The following is a 25,334-nucleotide window of genomic DNA, read 5'->3' as shown; positions in this document are numbered from 1 at the left end:
ATTATTATTGGTTCTGTCTCCCAAAACATTATATTTTACTAAAACGCTAGCTAAAAGAGCTGCAGAGGACCTGCATGATTTGATGTAATCAAGCATGTTAAGATGGCTGGACCACTGACATTCACAAATGCACTGAATGAATTTTGATTCTAAATTAAACATTTATCGAAATGAGCATTCAATTTCTTTACCTTGTATCCAAGAAACTCTGTGTCCTGCTTACACCAATGAGCAGTCATCCAGAGGCAAATTATCTGAGCCATCTGCCTGTTAAGAGATTTTTAAATGTACCAATGTAGAGAAACTGAGTGTTTTTAGGCTGTATTCACACCCAATTTATTTGCGCAGTTCAAACAGCCTATGGCTTGTTTGGTCATTTTGTTTAGTTCATGTTGGCTGGTGACAACTGAGAATATTAAACAAACCATCCACAAGATTATGTGATGTTGATTTGTGCCCCATCTTGTTGCAGTAAGCTGTTAGCCAGTCTTTATCCAAGCTCGAGCTGAGAAACTGTGATGACAACACTGACACTGTCAAAAAAAAGCTTCTCCAGAGCCACAGTACCCCTTTATTCGCCCAAATACTTCCTTATTTGCCCTCATGTTTTCTACAGTCACTGCACAAAGTGCTGCCACTTGGCCCTTTCACGCAACACACAAACACTCTTACACTGCAACAGTGTGTTTGTGGTTCTCAGTCCAACTTTCAAAGGCAAAAACATTTAAAGTGTGGACGCACGACCATGTCTAAATCATGGTTTATGCATTCATCGATCATTCTATCCTTAATTCAACTTGTTCGTAAACATGTCACTGTCAGGTGAATCATCCTTGCACACTAGTTTGCCTTGTGTCTATGAGCTGCAGCTGTTAACTGTTGTGTGGAAGGGCTATTGTAGTGACAGATGTCAGGTCAATGACACTCCCTTTGAATTAGGCATGCCTGACAGACAGCATTTTAGACATGTTCAGACGACGTTACCTTGGCTGTATGTGGAGTGTTTACTCTGGAGAACGGAGGACGTGCTAAAAGGAGAAGAAATTATGGCAAGGAGGAGGAGCAGACAGAATCCTGGAATTCAAATGCTGTTGTGTCCAACGTGCAGCACAGATACACTTTCAGTGTTTGATTAGAAGTATCCAATCTGTGCCGTTAACTTCCATTTAATAGTAATGAAGAGCATTATGACTTCTTTATTGCGATGCATGATCTTTAGAAACGGGATGTTGAAGTGTGACAGTAGACCATATGGAATCACTCTGAAGTGTCATTAAAGCGTTACTGCTAGTTATCGAGATTATTGATACGAATACTTGATAATACCGATTCTGTAGTTTTTTTTTGTTTTTATCCTTATTGAAAAATAAGTTTTAAATACAAACATTGCAAAAATAGAATTGGGCTAATTAAACATATTACTATTATGTTAATAATAATCTACAATTGGAATAAAAGAGTGACGGTTGTATTACTTTTTTGTATTGTATGTAGTATTAAGTTTGAGAGTCTTAATATATTCACATAAAATTCCAGTGAAATTGGAGTTAACTTTATGTATGTAAAATTGACATATAATAAGTTTACAGTGAATTCAATGTGATAATATTACATCATGTTCAGAAATGTGTTATGATATTTTTACACTCAAATTTGATGTTATGATTTAGTTTTACTCAATATTTGACCTAATCTTTTAGTCGACCCCAGCTGAATGCATATAATGGTAAAATAAATATGTTAAATGTACTGAGCTGAGTTAGCCAACACTGCAGACCATGCTGCTGAGTCATGACCAGCGTGTGAACAGGCCACAATGTTTGCTTTATTAATCCAAGAGCCACAGAGGGCTGGGCAGGGCTAAAGAAAGGAGAATTCCTGGAATTTAGGTCTGCTCTAGCGCCGTTTCAGACCGTGTCAGTTGACGCGTAGTAGGGCATTATGTTTTTGTAATCAAAATATTAGAGATGCAGCACCAAGTAATAATGTGTATATAAGACAATTGTTTCAATTAGTTATACCCTCACTGATGGTGCGTGTCCAGTGAACAGGGTGCTTTGTGTGAAGGAGAGGCTGCTGTGCCTCCTTTTCTGTGACATTTTGCAGGTGGACACACCTCTAAAGTGTAGCTGTTAGTTGAAAACTGCCTTTAGCTGGAGCTGAGCATGCATTCTGTAATCCTGTTCAAACATTCCTGCCTCAACGGATCTGCACTGACATCCTCTCCCCATGGAGAGTATGATTGGTAACCAGTAAAGAAGCTTTACCCACCATGCATACTGTATCCTGCTGACAGTTTTAATGTGGGCCTGTTTTGTACATTGCACAATGTACAGCTGTATTACAGAGGAAGATATAATTTATGTGAAAAGGTAACTCATCTCAGACATCTCATATTTAATTCTATTGTGATGTGAGCCAAATAAACAAGCGAAATATGAGTACTTTGTCCTCCTTGACATGGAAATGTGAGATATGCTACCGTTTCAATTTTTGGGGGGGGAAAATGCTCATTGGATTTTGAGTTTAGCACTCCACTAAGAATCCCATTGTTGAAGCGCAACCTCCTGTTTTGAATGAAGTTAATCAGTTTGGGACTTAGTATTTACTATAATCAATATAACAACTCCTCAGGATCAGGCCCTCAATAATAATTAACACCATATTTGTGCCAGTCCAGCTTCGGCTCCGTCGTTATCTCCTGCTTTCCAACTATAAAACATAATGTTGCATATCAGGGAGCACTCGCAATAGAAAATATTTAGTAATGTTGTGCTGCACAATGAGGCTTCTTTGATCACTGTGTTCCACAAACATATTCCCAGTATGTGTAGCTCGAATCCCTCACTAATGTGATAAGACTGTATATCAACAGCCACAGATAAGCTCTGTGTTTGAACTGGCAAGCCATGTGGGAACAGGCTTTATTGTGGCTCGTGCTAAAGGGCAGTTGCGTATCAACCATGCCTTCACTGCAGTGGTGCTGTGTTTACTTACATTTACAACAAATGTGTATGTTTTTCCTACTACTTTGCAGCTTATCCCATGTATTTATCTCCGGAGTTGACCCCAACACTATTGATGTTTTTTGAGTACTTTCACGTTATTTGAAGTGCTGTGTCTTATACATGTGTGTTTGTGTCTATCTACCACCAACATAGGAGAAGAAATGCAGGTATTCTCCCCAGTTTGGAGGACTTGCTCTTCTACACAGTTGCAGAAGGTCAAGAGACGATTCCTGCCCATAAATTTCTCACAGTAAGTCCTTCAAATTTAGTTCAGCGTGATGGTTGGTGCTAATGTCACAACATTGAGAAGTAGATTAACATCAAGCTGTCACTGCACTTTTGATTGTTTCCTGTACATAGTTTCTATTCAGAGGTGTTTATAAATCCTCTTTATTTTAGGCACTTAAAGCCACTGGGCTTCGATCTGGAGATCCCAGACTGAAGGAATGCATGGACACCCTCAAAGAAACTCTAAGGAACTCATCAGATGGCGTAACGCTGGACAGGCACCTTTTCAAGAAGTAAGGCGTGGCGTGGCGTGGCGTGGCGTGGCATGTCGTGTCTTGTGTTTTTGCCTCCATCCTGTACACCTACCATTGTGGCCCTTTTGTCATGTTTCCCAAGAACCTTTTACTCTTTTAGGCCACAAAAGCATGTTATACTTTGTGATGACCATATTTTTTCGGTGGGGAACTCCCAACTTCCTTCCTTTCTTCAAAATACCAGTAGGAGTCAATAGATATGTGTTTACAGGATGTTAAGCTCTCAGTATTTACTTTCACTTCTTCTAGTGTGTTTTGTGGCGCAAATCTGAAAAATGATTGTTCTACGAGTAACACATTAAGGCTTAAGGAGAAGTTTGTTTACGTAACCTTAAATGTGAGCATCAACAAGTCCCTGAAACCTTTGGATAGTGTGACCGACACTATGACCATGGTTTCCTACCGTCTGTGGTTGATATGGTGATCATTCATCACTATATGGAATAAAAAGCAGCTGATCGATATGTTATGATGAAGACTCTTCATCAGCCACTTTTAATCACATCCATTAAGTTTGTCACACTTAAAGGTTTGCAAACTTGGTTGACAAACTTTTTCCTTCAATTGCATGCAGTCACAGTGTTTTAGCATGCTATTTGTGGTTTTTGTTCATCAGGTGTGTCCAGAGCAACATTGTCCTGCTCACTCAGGCCTTCCGCAAGAAGTTCGTCATCCCAGACTTCCAGTCCTTCACCTCCCATATTGATGAGCTGTATGAGAGTGCCAAAGGTCTCTCTGGAGGACAGGTGTGTCCTTAGATCCATGACTTCTTCCAGAGCGTCATCATACAGATTCATTAATATCAGGCTGGTATCAGAGTTGTACATCAAGTCCTTGATTACACATCCAGCAGCACTCTGATCTGAATGAAAACCACTGTATTAACTCACTGCCATTTTACACCTGAAGGAAAAATCCAACTCAGATCATGTTAAAAGGATAACCGTTGTGTTCCCAGCAGTGGAGAGCTAGCTACTACTTTCACACAGGGCTGTCTTTGGCAGCAGGTTTCTGCTTGTTGTGTCAAATAATTTTAGATGCTAGCTACAAAAATGTTCAGGCATTTAAAAACGGAGAGCAGCAAAATTATGATGATGATTCCCAGATTATATGAACCTCCCACAGTGAAACTTGTAGCTCTCAGCAGAAAAGCCTCTGTTGAATCCATACTTGGAGACATGGCAGTCGCAAAAGTTAATTTAGTTATTTACTCCGGTCTTTTGCTGCTTTGAAATGTCTGCCATGAAAATGTATCTATTGAAAAATAACTAAACTGAGCCTACAACCTTTGTAAACTGGCTGATATTTTCACCCTCAAGGCATCATTCACACTGTGATGACCAAACTGCATCACAGCCAATGAGAACGACATCTGCTGTTTTCATTTTTTGTATCTGTTGTTGGATAACAGAATGCTCGTAAAATCGTGTTTTGATCATGGCTCATAAATGCTACTTGATGACCAGTCATTTCTGAGTTTCTGCACTAAGATACCGCTCTTTCATGAACACGAAGTTGACAAAATCAACATAAATACAGGTGAATGACAACGCCTATTGTGCGTTCAATAGCCATAACAGAGAGACCTTATATTCTGGAAGTAGTGAAGCAAAGAAATGCATCTCTGGGGTTTTGTTGAAAGTGGGAAATTACTTGCCGTGTTAGTGGAAGGACATAAAAGGCACAAAATAAACCAACTGCTACTACTCCTTTTTTAATATTAGTATCTGAGGATGGATTTCTCTGGTCAACATATAAGGAGTGACCTGTCAGTTGTTAGCTTTCCATTGAAGCCTGAGCCTCAGGAGAAGTCAGCGGTGTAAGGTGAGCTTCTGCTGCTGTGTCGACACTCTTTCAGCTGCCTTACCTCTCTTTCAGGTTGCAGACTACATTCCTCAGCTTGCCAAATTCAGCCCTGACCTGTGGGCTGTCTCCCTGTGCACAGTTGACGGACAGAGGTGAGACATGAGTCGAGAGCAAGACCAAGTATTAAAGGGATACTGTGATGTTTTGTTTTTTAATGTGTGTATTTTGTTTCTCAGTTAACATTATAATAGCAGCTCTGTGCTGTGTGCATTCCTCAGAGTTCAGATTCCTTTAGGTTAGGTAATTACCAAACGGCCTCCAGGGGTTTCAGTGAGGAATGCTAACAAGCCAGTTCTGATTTATTTAACTGCAGTTTCTAATACACAGGGTGAATGGTTAATATGAGTATCAGTTTCTAACTGTAAAATAAAATCTTTCTTGAGTAATAAACACTGATAAGCAATGATTCAACTTTATGGTTTGATTTGTTGCAGGACATTGCATTGTAATATACGGGTGTTGTGTGTATTTCCCAGTAAAAACACAACTAGTACAAGGAGATCTACCAAAGGGTAGTATAATAATGTAAGCAGGTGTTTTGATCGGCAGTTGTAAGATTCCATGTGTATTTTTGTTATGTTTGTATAAGCGAGGAAGTCATAAAGATAACATGGTACTAAACAGATTGTGTTATCATGCTGCAACGCTGTTATTGAAGGTTATGGTTTTCCCTAAACACTCGCATTCTACGAAATGGTATCTTCTTAATAAGCATTTTCCTTTTTGATTGTGTGTTTCTCATTCTGAATGTGTTTCTAATCACTGACATTTCAGCTGCTTTGTCTGCTCAAATAACTTGTGTTTGTCTTTTTTAGACACACCGTAGGAGACACCAAGGTCCCCTTCTGTCTGCAGTCCTGTGTCAAGCCTCTAAAGTACGCCGTCGCTGTTCACGACCACAGCACGGAGTATGTGCACAGTTTCATTGGGAAGGAGCCCAGTGGCCTGCGCTTTAATAAACTCTTCCTTAATGACGATGGTGAGCCTTTAGGCATTTATTTTTCTCCTTCCTTCGGTTTACTGTGTCTGTGAGCTTTATCGGCCCATACACGCTACTGTTCCTCCTCAAAATGTTGCAGTGGAGACCTGTTGCAAGTTTGATAATAGTGTCTTATGGAGGGTTTTGTTTAGGAAGTTGTTTTCTTTTTTTGCAAAATAACAGTGTTAGTATTTAATTATTTCATTGAGCAGAAAATGGGATTGAATTACACTATAATTACATTTCCTGTGTGCAAACTACTAGTGACAACCCACAATATCACCCACTGAGTTAAAGGGATAGTTGAAGTGAGATTGTATGAGGTACTTATCCACAGTCAGTGTGTTACTACAGTAGATGCAGTTTGGAGAAGCAGACAGGAGTACCAGCAGGAAGCTAAGTACTGTACTGCTGTGGACAGGTCAGCAGCAACACATACTGTATGTTAGACACCTAAACAAATCAATATCAGTTTAAGTGTACACTATATTTAGAATATTTTCCCTGCTTTACTTTGCTGTCAGACAACGCTTTCTGAAGGGAACTGAAGCTGTTATCTTTGCTGTCTTCAAAGCCGCCAGACTCCATTGACAAAAACATTAATTTTACCTTGCAGAACACAGGAGTTGGTCTACTGCTGCCTCTATTGGTTAGTTATTCTGTGTTTACACAATTGGGTTAGGGTTTCAAACTAACCGATCGAGGAATTACATCTTAGAAAAACATTGATAGTTTATAAAAGGGGAATGTTTGCTATATTTGATAGTTTGCTGCATTCTTCCATGACCCCAAGGACACATTAGGAGAGGCAGTCTATCATTCCCTACCCAGATAGTTACTCAACAATGCTACCTTTTGTCTATCTTTAACAAGCTGCAGAGAAAGTGTGAGGGCAGTTGCTGCCATTTAGAGGATTTTGTGGAAAGTTTTTGTTGAAAATAATCATGATTTGCTTGAACTGAGCTTGTGAGTGGCTACCCAACACATGAATTATGCTCCATGAGTATTTGGATACTTTATGGCTAAAGTTGTGAGGAAATTCCTCATTCTCTAGGCTGGTACTTAAACTTCAGCCATGTTGTCGTCGTATAGTTGTGGGAATATAGCCTCTCTTCTGCCAGGACAGTCCCATGGTTGCGGTGTTGTGTAAGGGGATCACGCGCCAGTGAGAAAATTGAGGTGCTGCACTTGAATTCTTAAGAGATCTGAGGGAGGAAGACTTCCTCTCATGTTGTTGTTGAATTTGCCCAGCATTTCTAGGACTAAAGAGGAAGAGCACCTTATGGAAATGGTAGACGACCACTAAACCAACTCACCTAGAGGGGAATATGTCAGAAGTTACAGGATGTCACCAGCTGACAAATGATTAACAGGAGTGCAAGACTCACTATATCCTAATATTTTACATTAAAAACTTTATTCTTTCTTTAGATAAAAATAAACGACTACAGTCCAACAGTAGTTGATTACGTTTGACGCCGTGCTGCTTAGTAACAACTATCCACTTCCTCACATCGTTAAAACATGTTACTTCTGCATGGCTATAAGAAGTGAAATAAGTAATGTTTTAATTAATTGAAAAGCATTGTTCACACCAGGATTTGTATTGTAGGCACATTTTCTGAGTCAGTTTTGTGCGTGCTACAAAGCTCATAGAGCCCATTACAATAATGGGATCTGTAATAAAATGCAATATTCATATTCCTTTTAATCGTGCATTTGAACACTCTTAAGTCATAGATCTTATTATTATTATTATTATTATTATTATTATTATTATTATTATTATTATTAAGACGGTGGTTATTTATTGTATACATATTTTACACATTTCAATAATTAAATATATATTGTAGTACAATGCACATATTGTTACATACTTTATTATTTTCATATAATAATAATAATAATAACAATAATAAATGTTTATAAAATGATCTTGTCTATCTACGTCTTTCAATGACTCATTAGTCTTTTGCCACTTGGTAAACATGCCCTTGTAAAATGACTTACTGTGACAATTCTATTGTCATCTTTATTTTTAATGCACAATAAAAAGGCATAATTACAAATCTGGGCCGATTTTTCAAACTACAACCATCATTTATATCTATCTATCATAAAAACTTGGTAATGTGCCACTATAACTTTTCAAAACAATACTAGAATAAATACATTCTGCAGCTATTTTGTATGTAGTTTATTTAAGTAGATATTTATTTATCTGTAGTATCTTGAGTCAATGTGTGCTCTACGTGTATTTGATTGTCACTGTTTGAACTTTGTTCTCCGACAGCTAACTGAGCTCTTATTGTTTTGCAGATAAGCCCCACAACCCCATGGTGAATGCTGGCGCTATTGTTTGTACTTCACTGATAAAGGTAAAAGCAGTAACACTTTTCCCCTCTTTCATGTGTGTTTTATGTGCAGTCTGTGTCATTTCCACTGAAACCTTAGCAATACAATTCTGTGTATAGTGGGTATCAGTGAGCTGCTTTATCAAGTAAATAAAATGAAGGTTACCATAAATATTGGTATAAGATTGACTGTTTAACAATGGTCTGATTAACCTACATTTATTTGAACACAATAAGAGCCGCTCAAGAAGACTCAGAATAATGCAGTATTTATTAAGATGGTTTACCACCCTGTCTACACTTATCAGACAATGTTTTTAGTTTTTAGTGTTCTTACTTAAGGGCCTAAACGCACTGAAAGCGATAACTGATGTGCCTCATTTGACGCGCGTCAATTAATGCTCCATTTGCACACCGCAGGCATCAGATTCAAAACACTCCAGAATCGGCAGTATTTTAGGAAAAGGTCACTTTTTAGGAAACATTTCTGTATATTACAGGTTACCCCTCAACACCTATCTTTTAAATTATTCATATGACATGAATTAAAGTTTAGCTAGATAATGTGCAATTGACGTCACGCAATAGATCGAAGATCTATCACTGTTGGAATTGCTGGGACTACAAAAACTGTAATACCACTGTACAACTGTGAGTGGACGTACTGAGTGACGCTTCACTTGCCTAGTAAACAATCTTTGGCTGAGTACAGACACGTCCTGCAGAGAACACGAAGTTTTATTTTCATCTGCCATCAAGTTTCAAACAGGATTTACATTACGGCAACACTACCGCTGGCAACATTTGTCATTTTAACCAGTGATATTATTATTATTATTATCATTCATCCTCTGAGGAAAACATCCTAGCTTTTGATTCCCTTCAGTCCTCTCCAAACAGGTACTGCCCCTGTAGAGAAAAAAACGACTTTGGTCCTCATTTGACGCTCGAAATTGAAACCGGGTCGGGATAGGCGCGTCGACACGTCAGACCCTTTCGATGCGTTTGGGCCTTCACTCATTAGACTATAGCCTTCCCAATGTGTTCAGATATTTATGACTCTTGACTCCGCTGGAATAATTTCTAGGTCACTACCTTAGTCCACTGCCATGCGTCTTGTTGTGGTGATTAAGTATTTTGTTAATCCTTCCTGAAGGCATTTAGCAAGCACCAGGCACACACACTGTTATCGTCCCTGCTGAAAATAACCTGGACGGAGAGCTAGTCAAATGAAGTGCACGCAAACCAGCCCCAGTCTGCTCATGAGGAGAGATAGGAAGTCAGAAAATACTTCACCTGCCACAGCTCCTCCATCTTCTCACACGCTGTTAACATTTCTTTTCAGTGTGAAACAGATGAGTAACAGTGAGTTCAGAAATTAATGGCCCGTCATACGAGCTGCAGAGTTATATTTTAAGGTCCTTACTGTTAATGATCATTCTCAGGTTTGACTTTTAATTCTTTAACCCTACCAGGCTGTCTTAACACAATTAGTGCTAGCAGCACACAAGAGCTGTCTATACATAGATTTTTACAGCTGCAAGACTATTACTTCATTGAATTATGGATCTTTTACACATTTCTGTTAATTGCTACAAAATTCTCAACGTCAAGGAGTCAAGGAGGGGTATTTGAATGAAGCTTTTGCTGGAGATGACTTTGTCCCAAGCACCTAGACTTTAAATATATAATATGAATCATTCTTGTTGCATTCTTATTGATGTTGTGAGAAACAATGTGCTACCAAAGCTTGGAGATGTGATAATTAGTTTTTTGTTTTATTTTTTACTTGAGAGGAAGCAATTTTAGATGGGGAACTTAAAATGATCCCGTTTGTGTGACGAAGCATGCTGACGCATGTGGCCTGTTTGATTTTGATTTGATTTTGGATCTTGTACTCCCTCTTACAAGTCTCAGGGTCTGGGACCTGTGTGTTTTCAGTGTCCACATGTTGTTCAAATCAGCATTCCCTTTTTTAAAATTCACCTGTGCTTGTTGTGCATTATCACCTTACAAATATAACCCTATTTAACTTAAGTATAGTTTACCTCATATTCTAACATAAGTCACTCTAACTGGAGTCGATGATGGTTGTACTTTTTATTGTGTATTAAAAATAAAGATGACAATATAATTGTCACAGTAAGTCATTTTACAAGGGCATGTTTACCAAGTTGGTTCCATAAAGTTAATTTTTAAACTACAAATGACCTTTCTGTAGTACTGCTCAGCAACATTTATGCTTGTGGGGCAAAAGACTAATGAGTCATTGATAGACGAGATAGACGAGATCATTTTTCATGAAAAATATGTTTGACAAAACAACTGCATCGTGTCAAAAAGCATTAACATCTATGCAGGCACTGAGACGATCCAAATTGTTTTCTACCTCAGTTATTGGGACACTAAGGAGAATTATTACTTCCTGTAGTGTAAATACTGTACTATAATTGCCTAGTAAGGCAGCTTGAGGAAACATTGGACCTTGATTCCAAACTTTAGGCCCACATTTGTACAAAACACAAACCTCTGGTCTGTCTTAGCAGCCGTTAGATCTGATCTATATCCAGTGATGTTTAGAAGCCAACTGTCACTTCTCTCTGTGATTTTATTTTTATAGTTTTAACATAGTGTACAAGACGCAACAGGTGCTGTCAAAGATGAAGCAGAAGTGCTGTGTTTTTAAATCTATTTCAGGAAATCTACTAATTCTGTTCTTTTAAATACCACACAGTCCCGTGAGCTGCTCCCTAATACTCAGGAGTCTTACAGTATCTGTACTCCTGTGCCTGCAGTATTCAAGTTCCCTGCGCTTTCTTATTGATTTATGATGCAGGGTGTACATATTGTAGTGTTTTGATAGATATATGTGCAGGTGACTCGTCATCACAGATCAAACCTGTTGAACTGTCTACTAAACTTCATAAGACTCATCGCAGAAATGATTTAAAGACATCTCCCATGTTCTGATCATGTGTGTCTGTGTCCATCCACTCACCATTGTCACCATTGTCTCAATGTGTTTTTGTTTTTCTATACTGAAGCACAAATGTCAAGCCGTAGGTCAGGCTGCCCAGTTAGCTTAAACATCGGTGGGAAATGTGTTGGATGGTTGCCGTGGCAGAATGCCAAACTGTTGTTACATGGTGCTTGAAGGCTACATGTTGTTGCTGTTTTTGTATGTTGCATATTTTCCAGACTTAGGAACTGTGGGAAATAATGACTGCTGCTGCAGGTCAAATGACGTTGGTAATTTTTTCTTCCTTTTCCATATCTATCTCCACCCAATCCCCTGACCCCCCCCCCCCCCCCCCCCCTTCTCTCTTTCTCCTCCAATCAGCTCTGTATAATCCCCATTTAGTGATTCTTTAACACCTCCATCAGTGTCACTTACTTTTTCTTCTGCACAGTAAAGTGTAGAATTAAAAAAAAATGTACTGTCAGTCACACATGAAGCATTCGCCTTTTTTAAATGTAAAGCTAAAAGTCTTTTCACACCATCCAAATCATAAATAGTTCAGTATTTTTTATATTTGTAACTGATGCTTCAGAACTTAAAGTGTGCATGCATGTCCATTTTTCTTTTGCTGTGTTTTCTTTGGTGCAATAGGCAGCATCAATGAGCTTGATAAATGTTCACTGAGCTACAAGCTGTGAATTTTATTCTCAGAGGAAACTATTCCTCCCTTTGTTCCCTCCTCTCTGTTTTGGCTGACAGGCTCTTTGCACATGACACATGTTGACCTACAGTAGATGCACATCCGCAAACGCATACACCTGCATTATGGTAACCCATAATACAAACTTGCCTGCATACCTTCATATACTTTATGTAGTAACATACACACAGTCTGGGCTGCTTTAGCTTTTGAAATAATATTGACTCCCTAATTTAGAAGTGAGATGTAATGGAAAGACATGTTTTTTGTTTTTGTTTTTTTTACTGACTAAGCTCTGGTAATGCACATGTAAAATAAATCTCCATTTTAACTTGAAAAACTTCCCTCTTTGTAAGCCAATTTTATTAATATTTTATATCTACTAATTCTAAGCAAAGCTCATGTGATTTTGATTTTATTTTTATTACATTTGTTTACATTTAGTTTGTAATAAAAGTGTATTCACGTCTTTTCTAATTCTGTAATTTTAATTAGTCAGCATTATCATTTTACTATAATCTGTTATGATGTTGTGCTTGTCCTCTGCAGCGTCCCTTGGTGAATGAACTGTACTAACTGCTGATTCTTTTGTTCTCTCCTCAGCAAGGTGTAAGCAATGCAGAAAGATTTGATTATGTAAGTATTAGAAGTCAGACCTGGGTCAAACATTAAAGTCAAAAGAATTAAGTTAACTTTCATGTACTTTGTGAAGTGTGCTAGAGACTATGTTTTTAGTCATACTATTGCTTTCTGTTCCAGCAAAAAAGCTCTAAAAACCTACTGAACACAACCTGCTCCGCACCAAACGGCATATAGACATAAAGACAAGCTGGTGAACATAGTGGAGCATTTAGCAGCTAAAGAGCCAGATATTTCTCTCAGCAGTTGGTAGAGACCAAAAACGGAGCTAAAAGAGAATACATACTACGCTAATATTCATCAGGTGGCCAGAAACACGACTCCAAATGCTTATGTTGCTCTGTAACTGCTGGATGTGTCAATAAGCAATCATTGTTAACAAGTTTAAAGATGATGATATGTCAGTTTTGTGTTCACAATATATCTCCACTGCTGCCAAACAGCCAATAAAATCAGTAAATGAAAGTTTAAAGATTGTGGTGAGACAGCTCCAGGAAGTAAAAGTGAAAATAAAAGTATTTCTCTTCTGGGTATTAAAAAAAGAAAGAGAATAAATTCTCTGTTGGTACAGTTTAATTGGCAGCAAAACTCTAAAGTCACAATATATTTATGTTTACCTGTGTCTCATTTCCTGCTAAATGTGTATGCTGTGACGCTTGGTGTATAGTACATACTGTTTACAATTTCTATGATGGACAGGCCATCAACCAATGGTAGAATTTAACCCGATACTGTGAACCCCTGTTGATTATTTTGTCACTGTGCTTTCCCTCCAGGTCATGAACTTTCTGAAAGATATGGCGGGAAACGAGTATGTGGGTTTCAGCAATGCCACGTAAGTTCTCTTCTCTCACTCACCAGGGAAACATGCTACACTCTATAGCAGGGGTCGGGAACCTATGGCTCTTTCGATAACGCAATATGGCTCGCTGACATTTTTAACATGATTAATTAATGATCAAGTAATAAATAATTATACTGTGTCATTTTAAAGTAAAACATTTAGCTGTGTGTGTGTGTGTGTGTGTGTGTGTGTGTGTGTAAAACTGCACAAAGCAAGCAGTAGACCGGGGGGGTCAAACTCAATCACACAGAGGGCCAACATTAAAAACTGGGACTACGTCGAGGGCCAAACACGGTCCACATTTATTGAACAGGATAAACGTATGGGATAAATATGTTCCATATCTTTTCGCACTTTAAGTCAACTGCAGACGGATTGCTGAGCAGTTCAATTTAAATTTCTGAGCTGCAAAGTCGTTAAAGTCGCTCAGTTGATCAGCAGAATGCTGTCGGGAACACAGCGGGGGAGATGTTTGTCAGTGTTTGGAAACACGTAGTGACCAAAGTTTCCTTCTGCATCCGAGTCTCCCACAGGCAGCTCGGCTTGGAACGCTCTCACTGCATCATACATGTCTGTGATCACACGGCCCTGAAGCTGCAGGTTTAACAGTGAGATGCTTCGTTATGTCGCACAAACAGTCCAGCTCACATCGTCCCAGAGATCTGTGCTGTGTTTCCCTTTGCTTTCCAAAAACTGGCAGCAACTCAAAAAATCTATTCAGCACTTTCCCTCGACTGAGCCATCGCACCGCCATGTTCAGAATGTATCTCCTCAGGAAAAGACTTAAATGGTCTCTTATAAAGTTTCCTGTCTGTGTTACGGTGCTCATTACATGTTCCATCTCCAGAGCTTTACAACACAGCGCTTCCTGGTGTATGATGCGGTGATACACCATCAGCTGCATCTTCTCCCGCATCCTCTCCACTTATCTGCTCTTTTCATCACATCGCAGACTCTCCATCCGTCGTCAGTCCCATCAGTTTGTCCCGGGGCAGTTTCATTTCATTCACACATTTAGATACTTCCTCAAATATGTCTTTCCCCGTGGTTGTGCCATGCATTGATTTAATTACCAAAACCGTCGGGCCACTTATGACAGACATATGATATTTTCTCGCGGGCTGGATATAATTGTGGCCTTGAGTTTGACACCCGTGCAGTAAACACAGAAACGTGCTCATAAATGAGATAAATAACGTAAGCATTTAGTTTATTTAATAAAAGAGCACCTGTTCAATGAAACACTGATACCTCTATTAGTACTCGGAGACGTGTTATACGTAAAAAATGCACGCATAAAGTTGCATTCAATTATTCATTCATTTATTACATATATGGCTCTCAAGGAAATACATAAAAAAATATTTGGCTTTTATGGCTCTCCCAGCCAAAAAGGTTCCCGACCCCTGCTGTATAGGTTCAAACTTTGAAGCATGTTGAACCTCTAACCACAACACCATCGGTCACATCCCAGCGGGTGTCGTTAACCAGTTCTTATATAACATGCTCTAAAGCCCAATTGGCTCAGTGATGGTTTAAAAACCAGATCTGGAACCTGAATCTGTGGCAGCACGAAAACAAAAGGCCACGCATATCAACAGCATTGTCAACCTGTCTCAAAATAAACTTTGGACCTTATTACTCATACAGCAGGAGTTATTTGTTGTGACTTTATTAGGTGATCAGAGGTGATCAGAGGTGTTATTTAGGGCTGAGCGTCCGTGTTGTGAAGGTCACTTGCATGGCCATGATTTATGATGCTATATGTTATATATGCTATATGTTATGTTATGTATGTGCCTATTTGGAACAATGTGACCGGAAAAAGAGCAATCGATGGGACTCGTGCTGCAGTTTTGTCGCATGAGAGCTCTGTTTGTACTGTACACATGAGGGGAAGGGTGGTGGAATTCACACGCACACGCACACGCACACACACACACACACACACACACACACACACACACAGTGCAAATATTTCCTTCCTCTGTGTAATGGGAGAGCTCTAATCTCTTTGTGTCAGATTCCAGTCGGAGCGTGAGTCAGGAGACAGGAACTTTGCCATCGGCTACTACCTGAAAGAGAAAAAGGTTTGTGCTGAGATGAGTCATAAGGCATTGCTGACTTTGTTTATTGCTGTCACGCTTGATGTTTTTCCACCCTACAAATCTGAAAAGCAGTAACTGTAGGGATAAAAGTAAAAGGAGGAGTAAGTTACTGCCATTTTTATATTTCTCAATTGACTATAATTGTCTTTTTAGTTTACATGTGCCTATTTGGAATAATCTTTTGTTAGACCTACTTATCTTGTCTTTGTTTTAAAATCTATTTGTTTCCCCGCAGTGTTTCCCAGAGGGGACAGACATGACATCTGTCCTGGACTTCTACTTTCAAGTGAGTGTAGCAGTGATTTATTTTCTTTCTTGCAGAGTGGAAGAAAATTGTGTTGGAGAAATGATGCAAATTGTGCTTTTTGTCTGAACCTCCAGCTGTGTTCCATTGAGGTGACTTGTGAGAGCGCCAGTGTCATGGCAGCCACCCTGGCTAACGGCGGCATCTGCCCAATCACGGGTGAGCGTGTGTTGAGCCCCGAGGCGGTGAGGAACACCTTGAGTCTGATGCACTCCTGCGGCATGTACGACTTCTCAGGACAGTTTGCTTTCCATGTAAGTAAAGGGCACGGCCCACAAGTATAGTAGAGGACATGTGTAACGTTTATAGTGGTAAAGGATGAAACCTGTGAAGTTATTTTGTAATTGCACCACTAATTGGCCTGAGAGACTCTTTATGCATTATTCTTTGTGTTTTTATGCTCTAAAAATGTTCAAAGTGGTTTATAATAAGCCGGACAGGACAATATACTGAATGTTATGTTATTTGGCTCGCCTCGTTTGAAAACCAAAAATATTGCCATATTGGTACAGTTTTAGTTGTCTGAGACTGCCATGTCCTCACCCCAAATAACACATGAACTTTCTAGTAAACAAACATAACGTGCACATCCTCCCACCTCTACTGAAATCTGACCTCTTTCATATTGACTGTCAGACACTGTTACTGGCTCAATTGGTAATGCTATACACCGTTACGCCTTCGGCACAGGTTGCTTTGATGTAGGCTTTGCCAGAATGTGTCTTATAGATAAATGTTGCTCAGTGGGTTAGCATAAAATCAAACCGTTTACTCACCAGATCAGACCGGAAAAACTGGAAATTGACCCCGCTCTATATGCATGCGTTACACCCTTCGGGTGGGACGAGGCATCCGTTACGGCACTGATTTCCATTTGAAACTATGTACTTAGACAAAGACATTCCTTGAATTTGAATGGCACAATCTAATTGAGTAAACCATTAGTTTGAAATGAAGCTATACAGTAGTAGTACAGTAGGACTTTAGGATTATATATCCTAGATGGTTACTATTTGCAGTTGACATTTGCAGCTTGGATGACCTCAGTCCAAAGTAATGGGCACAATCAATCAATCAAAAAACTTTATTGTCATTTCGAGATTATACAATGTACAATTCAAATGAACACAGCGGCCAAAGCAGAGATTCCACTGAGGATTACCCACGAGGCGCCCATAACATGGTCGGCCTCTGGGCTGAACAGGGTGGCTCAGAGTGTCATTTGGTACATCTACTAAGTCTGCATCTTTGACCAATACTGAAACTATTTGAAATACTGGTGAAAGATGTATCCACATTCTAAAACTGATAAAGTCTACAGGCATGTATGCTTGGTTTAAGCTACGCCTCAGCATAGCTGTTGTATCACATGGTCTGTCTCGGCTGATAGACTGGCACATTTTAACAACGGCTCCTGGTGGCAAAACCAAGAAGGAGCAATGTGTGAAAATATATTTTGATTTCTCATCATTGTTTAAAGCAGTTAGTTTTGACAGCACCAAAGGGAAAATCTACTCTTTATTGATCAGCCCTTCTTTCTTTGTTTTAGCATATTCTGTTTTGATTTAATGAGTTCACTTCTTAACTGTTGGAAGATAGGACTAGTAGAAATACTGACCTCTTCTGAAACACTTCCTGAATAACAAACACATGCTCATTGAAAGAACAATGGAAATAATTCCCAGATCAAAAAGGTTGTTTCTAATTCTACGTCAGACAGTGGATAGATTTCTCTTGCTGAGGAATTATTGAAGCCGTGTTCACTTGTTCTTTGATCCATTTTCATCATGGTGTCGTTGCTACGGCAGATACACACAGCTGATCTTCTGTTATGTAACTCCTCTCCTTGTTGTAGGTTGGTCTGCCGGCCAAGTCTGGAGTAGCGGGGGGGATCCTGCTGGTTGTACCCAACGTGATGGGTATTATGTGCTGGTCACCTCCACTGGACAAGCTAGGCAACTCAGTCAGAGGAATACAGTTCTGCACGGTATGTAATGTCCAGCAACAGAAGAGCAGATCACTGCGTGGCCCGTACTAAGAATACATACTCAAGAAATAACTGCACCAGCAGTTCTTAGTGTTGTTTTTATTTACATACCAGTGCTGCCAAAAAAGTGTTCGTCGGTCACTTAGTGCAGTCAAGTGCCTTAATTCATAATAAATACACATACACACTCATATCAGTGTTAAACTAGAGCTAAGAAATATATCTGCCTTCTCGATGTACAATACTTGAAGAATATTGACGATGATGATTTTTGATAGTTAATTCCGCTTAAGTTAATGTTTATTTTACTGTAAACAAACAATGAAATGGTAATTAAAAATATACTTAAAATAGTATATAAAAAGTTATAATGTGTTAAACTGTTAAAAAAACAAAACAATAATTATCATAATTACTAATAATTAGTCAAACTTAATGATCATTTCATTGGTAAACAGTGAAATAACTATTGACTGAAGTTTAATGAACTATGAATTTATTAATGATGTTTATTATCAAGTGTTAAATAATAAGCATTATAAAAGCAGAACAGTTATATCTGATTATACAGGTGTACCTAATAAAGTGGTGTGTGTTATCAATCACACATCATCATTTCTTAAAAATATAGACCTGCTTAAAGGTTGTTGTTGTTGTTGTTGTTTAGATATTTCTGGTTTAATTCATGTCCTTCAGACGATGATAAACTTTAGTTTCCTTCAGCTTTACTATTTTTTGTATTTTGATACTTTTTTTATATTCAAGGAAATAATTGTTTGTGAACAAACTGTCAAACACAAAATACGTCATGAAAAAAATGTGTAAATGGTCCAACAGTGTCCTTGAGGTAGTAGTTAAACTCCTTTTAACCCGTTTAATAAGTAAATGATGCTGTTCAATGATCACCTAGAGGCCAGACACAGATCTCAGTAAACCTCTGTAATGTAATTAGATTCCAGCTCATGTTTTTTAAATGTATTTACTAACTGGAATCATTGGCCTTTAACGTCCAGTCATCAGAATGACATGACACATTTACAGTGTAAATCACTGTATTCACCCCTTCTGATGTGTCCATCTGCCTTTTTCATTCCAGGACCTTGTGGAGCTCTTTAACTTCCACAACTACGACAACCTGAAGCACTTTGCCAAGAAGCACGACCCTCGCAGAGAAGGAGGGGACCAGCGGGTAAGGACACAAAGCAACATCTTGTTGTGAGGAACAAAGCATCCAAAGCGGCAACATTTCCCTCATCAAACGCACTGACCAGAGCAGCTTTTCTTCAAGAATGCGGCTGACCCTGTAGTTCAGATTTAACAGCTTCTAGTGGCTGTTTTGTTGCTGTTGGTCTACACGGTGAATCCCATATCTGTACATATGGTACACATTAAGCGGAAAAAAAACACATGTTTTAGATTAAGGGCAAAACAGGATAACTCTAGTCCCTTTTCTTCCTCCATCTTAAACTGTGCTATCTCTCTTTAAATACATCGCTGCAGGTGTTTTCACACTGAGCATTTCTTTTCTAGTTTGGTCCCTGGATATTGTTCAGGTTGCCAAATCAGGCAATTTATACCTCCAGACCTTTGCTTCATCAACTAAAATTGACAAATGCTTGGAACCTGACATTCTTAAAGCAAAGTGCTGAAACTCCTTACCCTTAACTCTAGGTCTGATTTAAAACAGTTTTCTGTCCTGTGTTTATGACTTATGAACAGGAAGAGATTTAACCAGGAAAACTATCTCAATTCCTTAAAAATCTGTGAAACGGGTGGAATAGTGTTGTGGTATTTCAGCCACAAGAGGTTATAAATGCACCAATATCAAAACCTGCCAAAACTTTTCCCACCTGTTTCACAGAAGTAGCTTCGAAGGATGATCACCTGCTCCTAAAGTCCTAAACACAGGAGAGAAAACTGTCGATCAGAGTTATAAAATGGATCGCCAGAATTGAAAGAAGTTTCGGCAGACTTACATGCCACTTACACTCGCACGCAGAGAAGGAGTGAGACTAATTTGTAATTCGTGTCAATTGAAACCGCAGTTCGTCTTTGGACCCATGGATTACGAGAGCCTCCAGCAGGAGCTCGCTCTGAAAGCCCCTCTCTGGAAAAAGGTGTCCCCCACTGAGTCGCACCAGGACAGCTCCACCACTGTAGTCTATAGGATGGACAATGTGCCGAGTGAAATAAAAAAATAAAAAGGAGACCCGCCTGTCCCCACACCACCCCCCCCCCCCCCCCCCCCCACATAGACGCTCTCCCACTCCTCACAACAATACCTCCACCTTTCTTCACCCTCGAATATTTATACATAAATGATGTAGAGGATTATTTATTACTACTTATGGTTACTGTGTGGAAAGCTCCTTTAGTTTGTATTTGTGACGAGTTACTCCGCCTGCGTGTTGCCTTAGTGTGTGTGAGTGTAAGATCTGGTGTACAGTGTCCAGGTTGTGCTCATATCCCCCCCCTTTATTGCCATGTGTGTGTGTGTTTTTCACAGAATCCTCTTCCAAAATGTAGACTAAGGGTTGATTTGAAATTCAGGTTTTATTTTAAACAACCAAGGTTTTGGGTCAAAGGAGAATATTGTTAACGTAAGTTAGCTGTGAATACTTGGGCTGGAGTGCAGCAGTGTTATAGCTAACATGATGTCTTTATTTTATTTTTTAAGTGAGCTGGGAATTCTGAAGGGATTTTAATAATGCAGGTATTTTTGCTTTTCCAATCTTAACATGCTTAACGAGCAGCTGTACCATCTTTCTGTAGGTGGTTAAGTTCTGAAAGACATTATACTTGACCACCGATGTCTGAAGTAAAATAAATGCAGATATTTGTGAAATGAGATTAGTTGGAACCCCCCCATTTGAGTCACTTTATATGCAAAAAGGGTGGCAGGAGATATTTACTGCGCATTTGTAATTACTTTTTATAGTAAACAATGACTTTGAAATATAGCATCATTTGTGCCTCCCTCATACCATTTATTTAAAACATTTTTTTTAATACAAGCAGAGAAACTGCAGGGAAAAAGGACTTCAACTTGACTTTAGACTGTCAATATTTGTGCCTGGAAAACAGTTGGGGCTGTTAATAATGAGGGAATGGAAAAGAGGTTTTGTGACATGACTGAAACGACGATCTGATTTCCTCTCGGTGACTCGCTTAACTTGATTATCTTTGTTTACCTTACAGTGCTCGCTGGCTGCATCATTCTGAGCTGCTGTTGCTTTTAGAAGGTGTGTGTGTGTGTGTGTGTGGCTGGCTGCCAGTTTGTCAAAGTTCATTAGTATACTCGGTGTGACGTCGGCAGAGGGGTGGAGTGTGTTCAATACTCTGACCTCCTGTGAGCAGGTGACCACACTGTGTGTTTCCACTGTTGAAACAAGATGCGTCTAGAAATTAGGCTGCTTTCTGCAGAAACAGAGCATTGCAGATTTAAAACAAAGCAATGATTGATGAATGGTTTGAAGCTATAAGGTGAAAAGAGCAGCAGCAGCAGAGGAAGGTGAATTTAGTCATTCCCATCTTCCTCATTTTTGTACAATACGCCTTCAGAGGGGTAAAAACTTGGAACTGCAATAATTTGATGTTATCAAATTGAGTTTTTATCCCTGTACTCTAAAAGTGTGTTTTCAGTGTTAGTATGCAAACACACACACAGACACACAGACACACACAACTGAGTATTGTTTTGTGAAGTTCTCAAACTCTACTAGTAAGCTTGTACATTATCTTCTCAATGTACATGGTGGAAAGTGTATATAGCTTTCTGGTGTGCATCTGTACACCAGAGATGATCCTCAACAACAGACCAGAACGTGTGTTGAAAATACACTTCAGACGTTCCGTATTTATAATATTGACTCCTCCAGGAAATAGAGATACGTGCACATGAATGTCACATCAGCAGCTGCCTCAGATGTCGCTCTTCTGTGACGAGTGGGGGGGGGGGTTTAATCTGTTTGTTATTCACTCATTAAGACTGTACAAGTGGTGTTTGACTTGAGCTTAAAGTCATAGCTGCTGGAGCCAATGATACCGTGTTATTACTTTGTCATGGTGTGTCTGAAGTCATTGTCTTGTTGTTCTGTCATGGAGTTCTGTGTTTTTGTTCTGCTCATTAATGTTTGGAGGTACAATGTATTCAAAAAGCCTCAGACCAACATTTCCTTTTTCTTTACTGATGTCAGTGTAGAAACTGTTTTCTAGTAGTCGAGTTGGGTCTGTTACTTAAAAACAATCTCATCCATGGATCGTGTCGCTTTCTGCTAAACGTTTTGCAGTGGATTGAAATGAGTTGGATAGTTCTACTGTTTAAAAAAAAAAGAAAAAGTTATAATCCTTAAAGGTTTGCGTTGTCAGTGGCAGAGTCCGCCATTCCGGCACTGGATTTTTAAAATTGTGTACACATCGCAGGCACCAGAGATTCTCAGGAAATGTTACATGCATGTGCTGGGTGAAATTAAAAAGAGCTGGCACATGTGCACATTGCATGTAATTTATGTGCACATGTATATGCCACATAATGACATATCTGGTGCAGCCGGTCCCAGGCAACGTATGTGTCGGTATAAGAGTAGTCACAACAAATTCTAAATGGATTTAAGTATAAGGGCACTCGGGAGACTGTAGACCTCCGCCAAGGTGGTTTCAAAAAGTGAAAAATAATGTGTGTGCCCTTTGATTCGTATCCACTCCAAATTTGGATTCTTCTGCCCGTGCTGCATTCCTTCCACAAAGTTTCATAAAAAATCCTTAATCCTGTTGACGATCAGACAAACGAACCAACAAACCGAAACGGAAACCTAAGCTCCTTGGCAAAGGTGAAGACGTCAAACTCTAAGACGTTCTTAACGTTACCACCAGTAACCACAGGTGGATTAAGGGTTATAACTTTCAATGTACAAATACCATATACGTAGTCATATGCTGCACAAGTAGTGGGTTTGCAGAAGTGATGATGTAATCTTCATGATGATAAAGCCTGCTTTATTTTGGTTTTAGTTATTTTTCCATAAAGAGTCATGGAGGTAAATTCTGGCTCCAGTGTTTGAGATCGGGTCCAAGAGTAGCTTTTGTTTTAGTTGTTTCAACTATCTTTTTTCTTTGTTTGGGATTGTCAGCTGTGTGGGTTACCTCTCTGGTATGTAAGTGCAAGGAATCCGTTAGTAAACAATTGAGCGAGCCTTTATGTTCTTTGCTGTTACAGTACAGGGTCATTGGCACACAATTTTAAAACGCAAGTGTCTACACGACGAGACAGACCCGCACTGACTGCTTTAACATTCCTGCAACCAATCTGAGCTGATGATCTGAGTCTTGCTTTGAATCAGAATGACAAACGAGCCTGATGCTGCTTTGCATGAGGGTCAGCTGAATTTATTTCTTAAAGTTTAACCCCTCTCATGACAGAAGGGCTTTTGAATGCAGTTACCAGTATTTCCATCAGATTGTTATGGTTCATGTCATGTAATGTAATGTTTCCTCTTTTTTTTCTCATTCTCCCTCTTGCATATTTTGTATGATTTGATAAATGTGTTAATACCATGTAATCACTGTTTTAAATTCATTTGATTACCTTCCACATGTCTTTATTTATGTTGATTAGTTGCCTGGATATTTTTACTTGTGACATGGAAATTGCACATACCATTTATAAACTATCATTGCAATTTGATGACCTTGGAATTGTAAGGTTCTTTTAATGTTTTGGTCAGATATTACATATTTATGTATACACAGTTTTACAAGCAGATCTTATTGCCAAAGACTAATTCCTGAAACATTAAAAATGAAAATGTTTGGAAAGTTGTTATATGGGGTTGTAAAAAATGTCCCCAAACACACCGTACAGCCATACAGTTCCAAGCTCATGACTGTCAATCTTTTCTATGTTTTGATTTCTTTTCTCTGTCCACATGGTTGTAATTGTGTAAAAGTCTCCATAAACTTCATGAACTGTCCTTTCTGCTCGGAGGAGGCGACAGCACTAAGACATGAACGTGTCTTCCTTCACTAGTCTGAGCAAATGCTTTCTTTTCTTTGGCTGTGATGGACTTGCAGACATGACCAGGAACGTGGTGTTTTTTAGACTTGGTGTCCCTTGTATAAAATCTAATAATAAAGCTTTGTTATATATCAACTCTTTTCTGTTCTTTAACAACAACCACAGTCGCCGTCAGTAGTTGGACACAAATGTTATAAAAGGATACTTGTGCATACTTAAATATACTGCATATACTAAACATACTTGTTGTGCGTCACTGCTCCAGAGTCAGCTGTGTGTCCCATAGAAACATGCGCATTCTTGATTACATAAAAGTCGGTCTGTTCCACCACCTTTCTTTCTCTAAGGATTTTAATATTGCTGACTTAGGCCACTCATAGTGGTCATGGAAAAAGAAAGGAAAGGGTTATTATTATTATTATTATTATTATTATTATTATTATTATTTTTCTTTATTTTCTGTGCTCATTGCTTTCTTAAAGTAAAAATGTATTTCTCTATTTTTTTATGCGTTCTTCATAGATTTAATGAAATGTTTTCTAGTTACTTAAAGCAACAATGAGCACCTGGTCATTTATAATCCCATTATAAGTTACTCTAACAGTTTATAATAATATTACAACTATGGGAATTATAATACTTTATAGTTCTAAACCAGTAATTATAAAATATCAATTTAGTAAGAAAATAAATGATGCTCAAAACAAGTGTGTTAGTGCTTAGTGTTGTCCTCCGGTCCCTTCTGTCTCGTACATGTCTGAGATATTATTAGTGTTTCAGCTACTTTGACCTTTTAGTTTCCGCTCGGCGTTTGAGAATTGTATTTGGTGAACTTTTGCTACATGAGCTGAAATATTAGCTAACTGTTATAAAGCGTTGCGCTTCACTCAGGGAGGGGTGAAGTGTAAACCTGTTTGTCCTCTTGGTGCACAAAGCACTGTTACTACTCTTTTACTTTTTAGAATTTTATTTAAAAGTTTGACAAACTGTTTATTTGGTCATAAAAATCTATAATACAAATACTCAAC

The 25,334-nt window shown here is 38.8% G+C and overlaps 1 protein-coding gene across 2 annotated transcripts in view; it reads left to right on the top strand.

The window, feature by feature from the left end:
• glsb (glutaminase b) overlaps positions 1 to 25,334 on the top strand; it is a 32,959-nt gene that overhangs the window by 3,362 nt on the left and 4,263 nt on the right. The window contains exons 2-15 of one of the 2 annotated variants that reach the window (XM_029458440.1): positions 3,162 to 3,258; positions 3,408 to 3,529; positions 4,167 to 4,296; positions 5,429 to 5,508; positions 6,232 to 6,395; positions 8,718 to 8,776; positions 13,015 to 13,047; positions 13,827 to 13,885; positions 15,918 to 15,984; positions 16,238 to 16,288; positions 16,384 to 16,560; positions 18,162 to 18,293; positions 19,390 to 19,482; positions 20,339 to 22,243. In XM_029458440.1, the coding sequence (XP_029314300.1) occupies positions 3,162 to 3,258; positions 3,408 to 3,529; positions 4,167 to 4,296; positions 5,429 to 5,508; positions 6,232 to 6,395; positions 8,718 to 8,776; positions 13,015 to 13,047; positions 13,827 to 13,885; positions 15,918 to 15,984; positions 16,238 to 16,288; positions 16,384 to 16,560; positions 18,162 to 18,293; positions 19,390 to 19,482; positions 20,339 to 20,494 (1,420 nt within the window). In that variant the 3' untranslated portion in view covers positions 20,495 to 22,243. Of the gene's footprint in view, positions 1 to 3,161; positions 3,259 to 3,407; positions 3,530 to 4,166; positions 4,297 to 5,428; positions 5,509 to 6,231; positions 6,396 to 8,717; positions 8,777 to 13,014; positions 13,048 to 13,826; positions 13,886 to 15,917; positions 15,985 to 16,237; positions 16,289 to 16,383; positions 16,561 to 18,161; positions 18,294 to 19,389; positions 19,483 to 20,338; positions 22,244 to 25,334 lie in introns of those variants that run through there. The other variant, XM_029458439.1, reaches the window with a different exon arrangement.

This window comes from Cottoperca gobio, chromosome 21, assembly GCF_900634415.1.
Source record: "Cottoperca gobio chromosome 21, fCotGob3.1, whole genome shotgun sequence".
Classification (NCBI taxonomy): domain Eukaryota; kingdom Metazoa; phylum Chordata; class Actinopteri; order Perciformes; family Bovichtidae; genus Cottoperca; species Cottoperca gobio.
The sequence above is the reverse complement of the archived record's forward strand: the minus strand, read 5'-3'. Positions and strand labels throughout refer to the sequence as shown.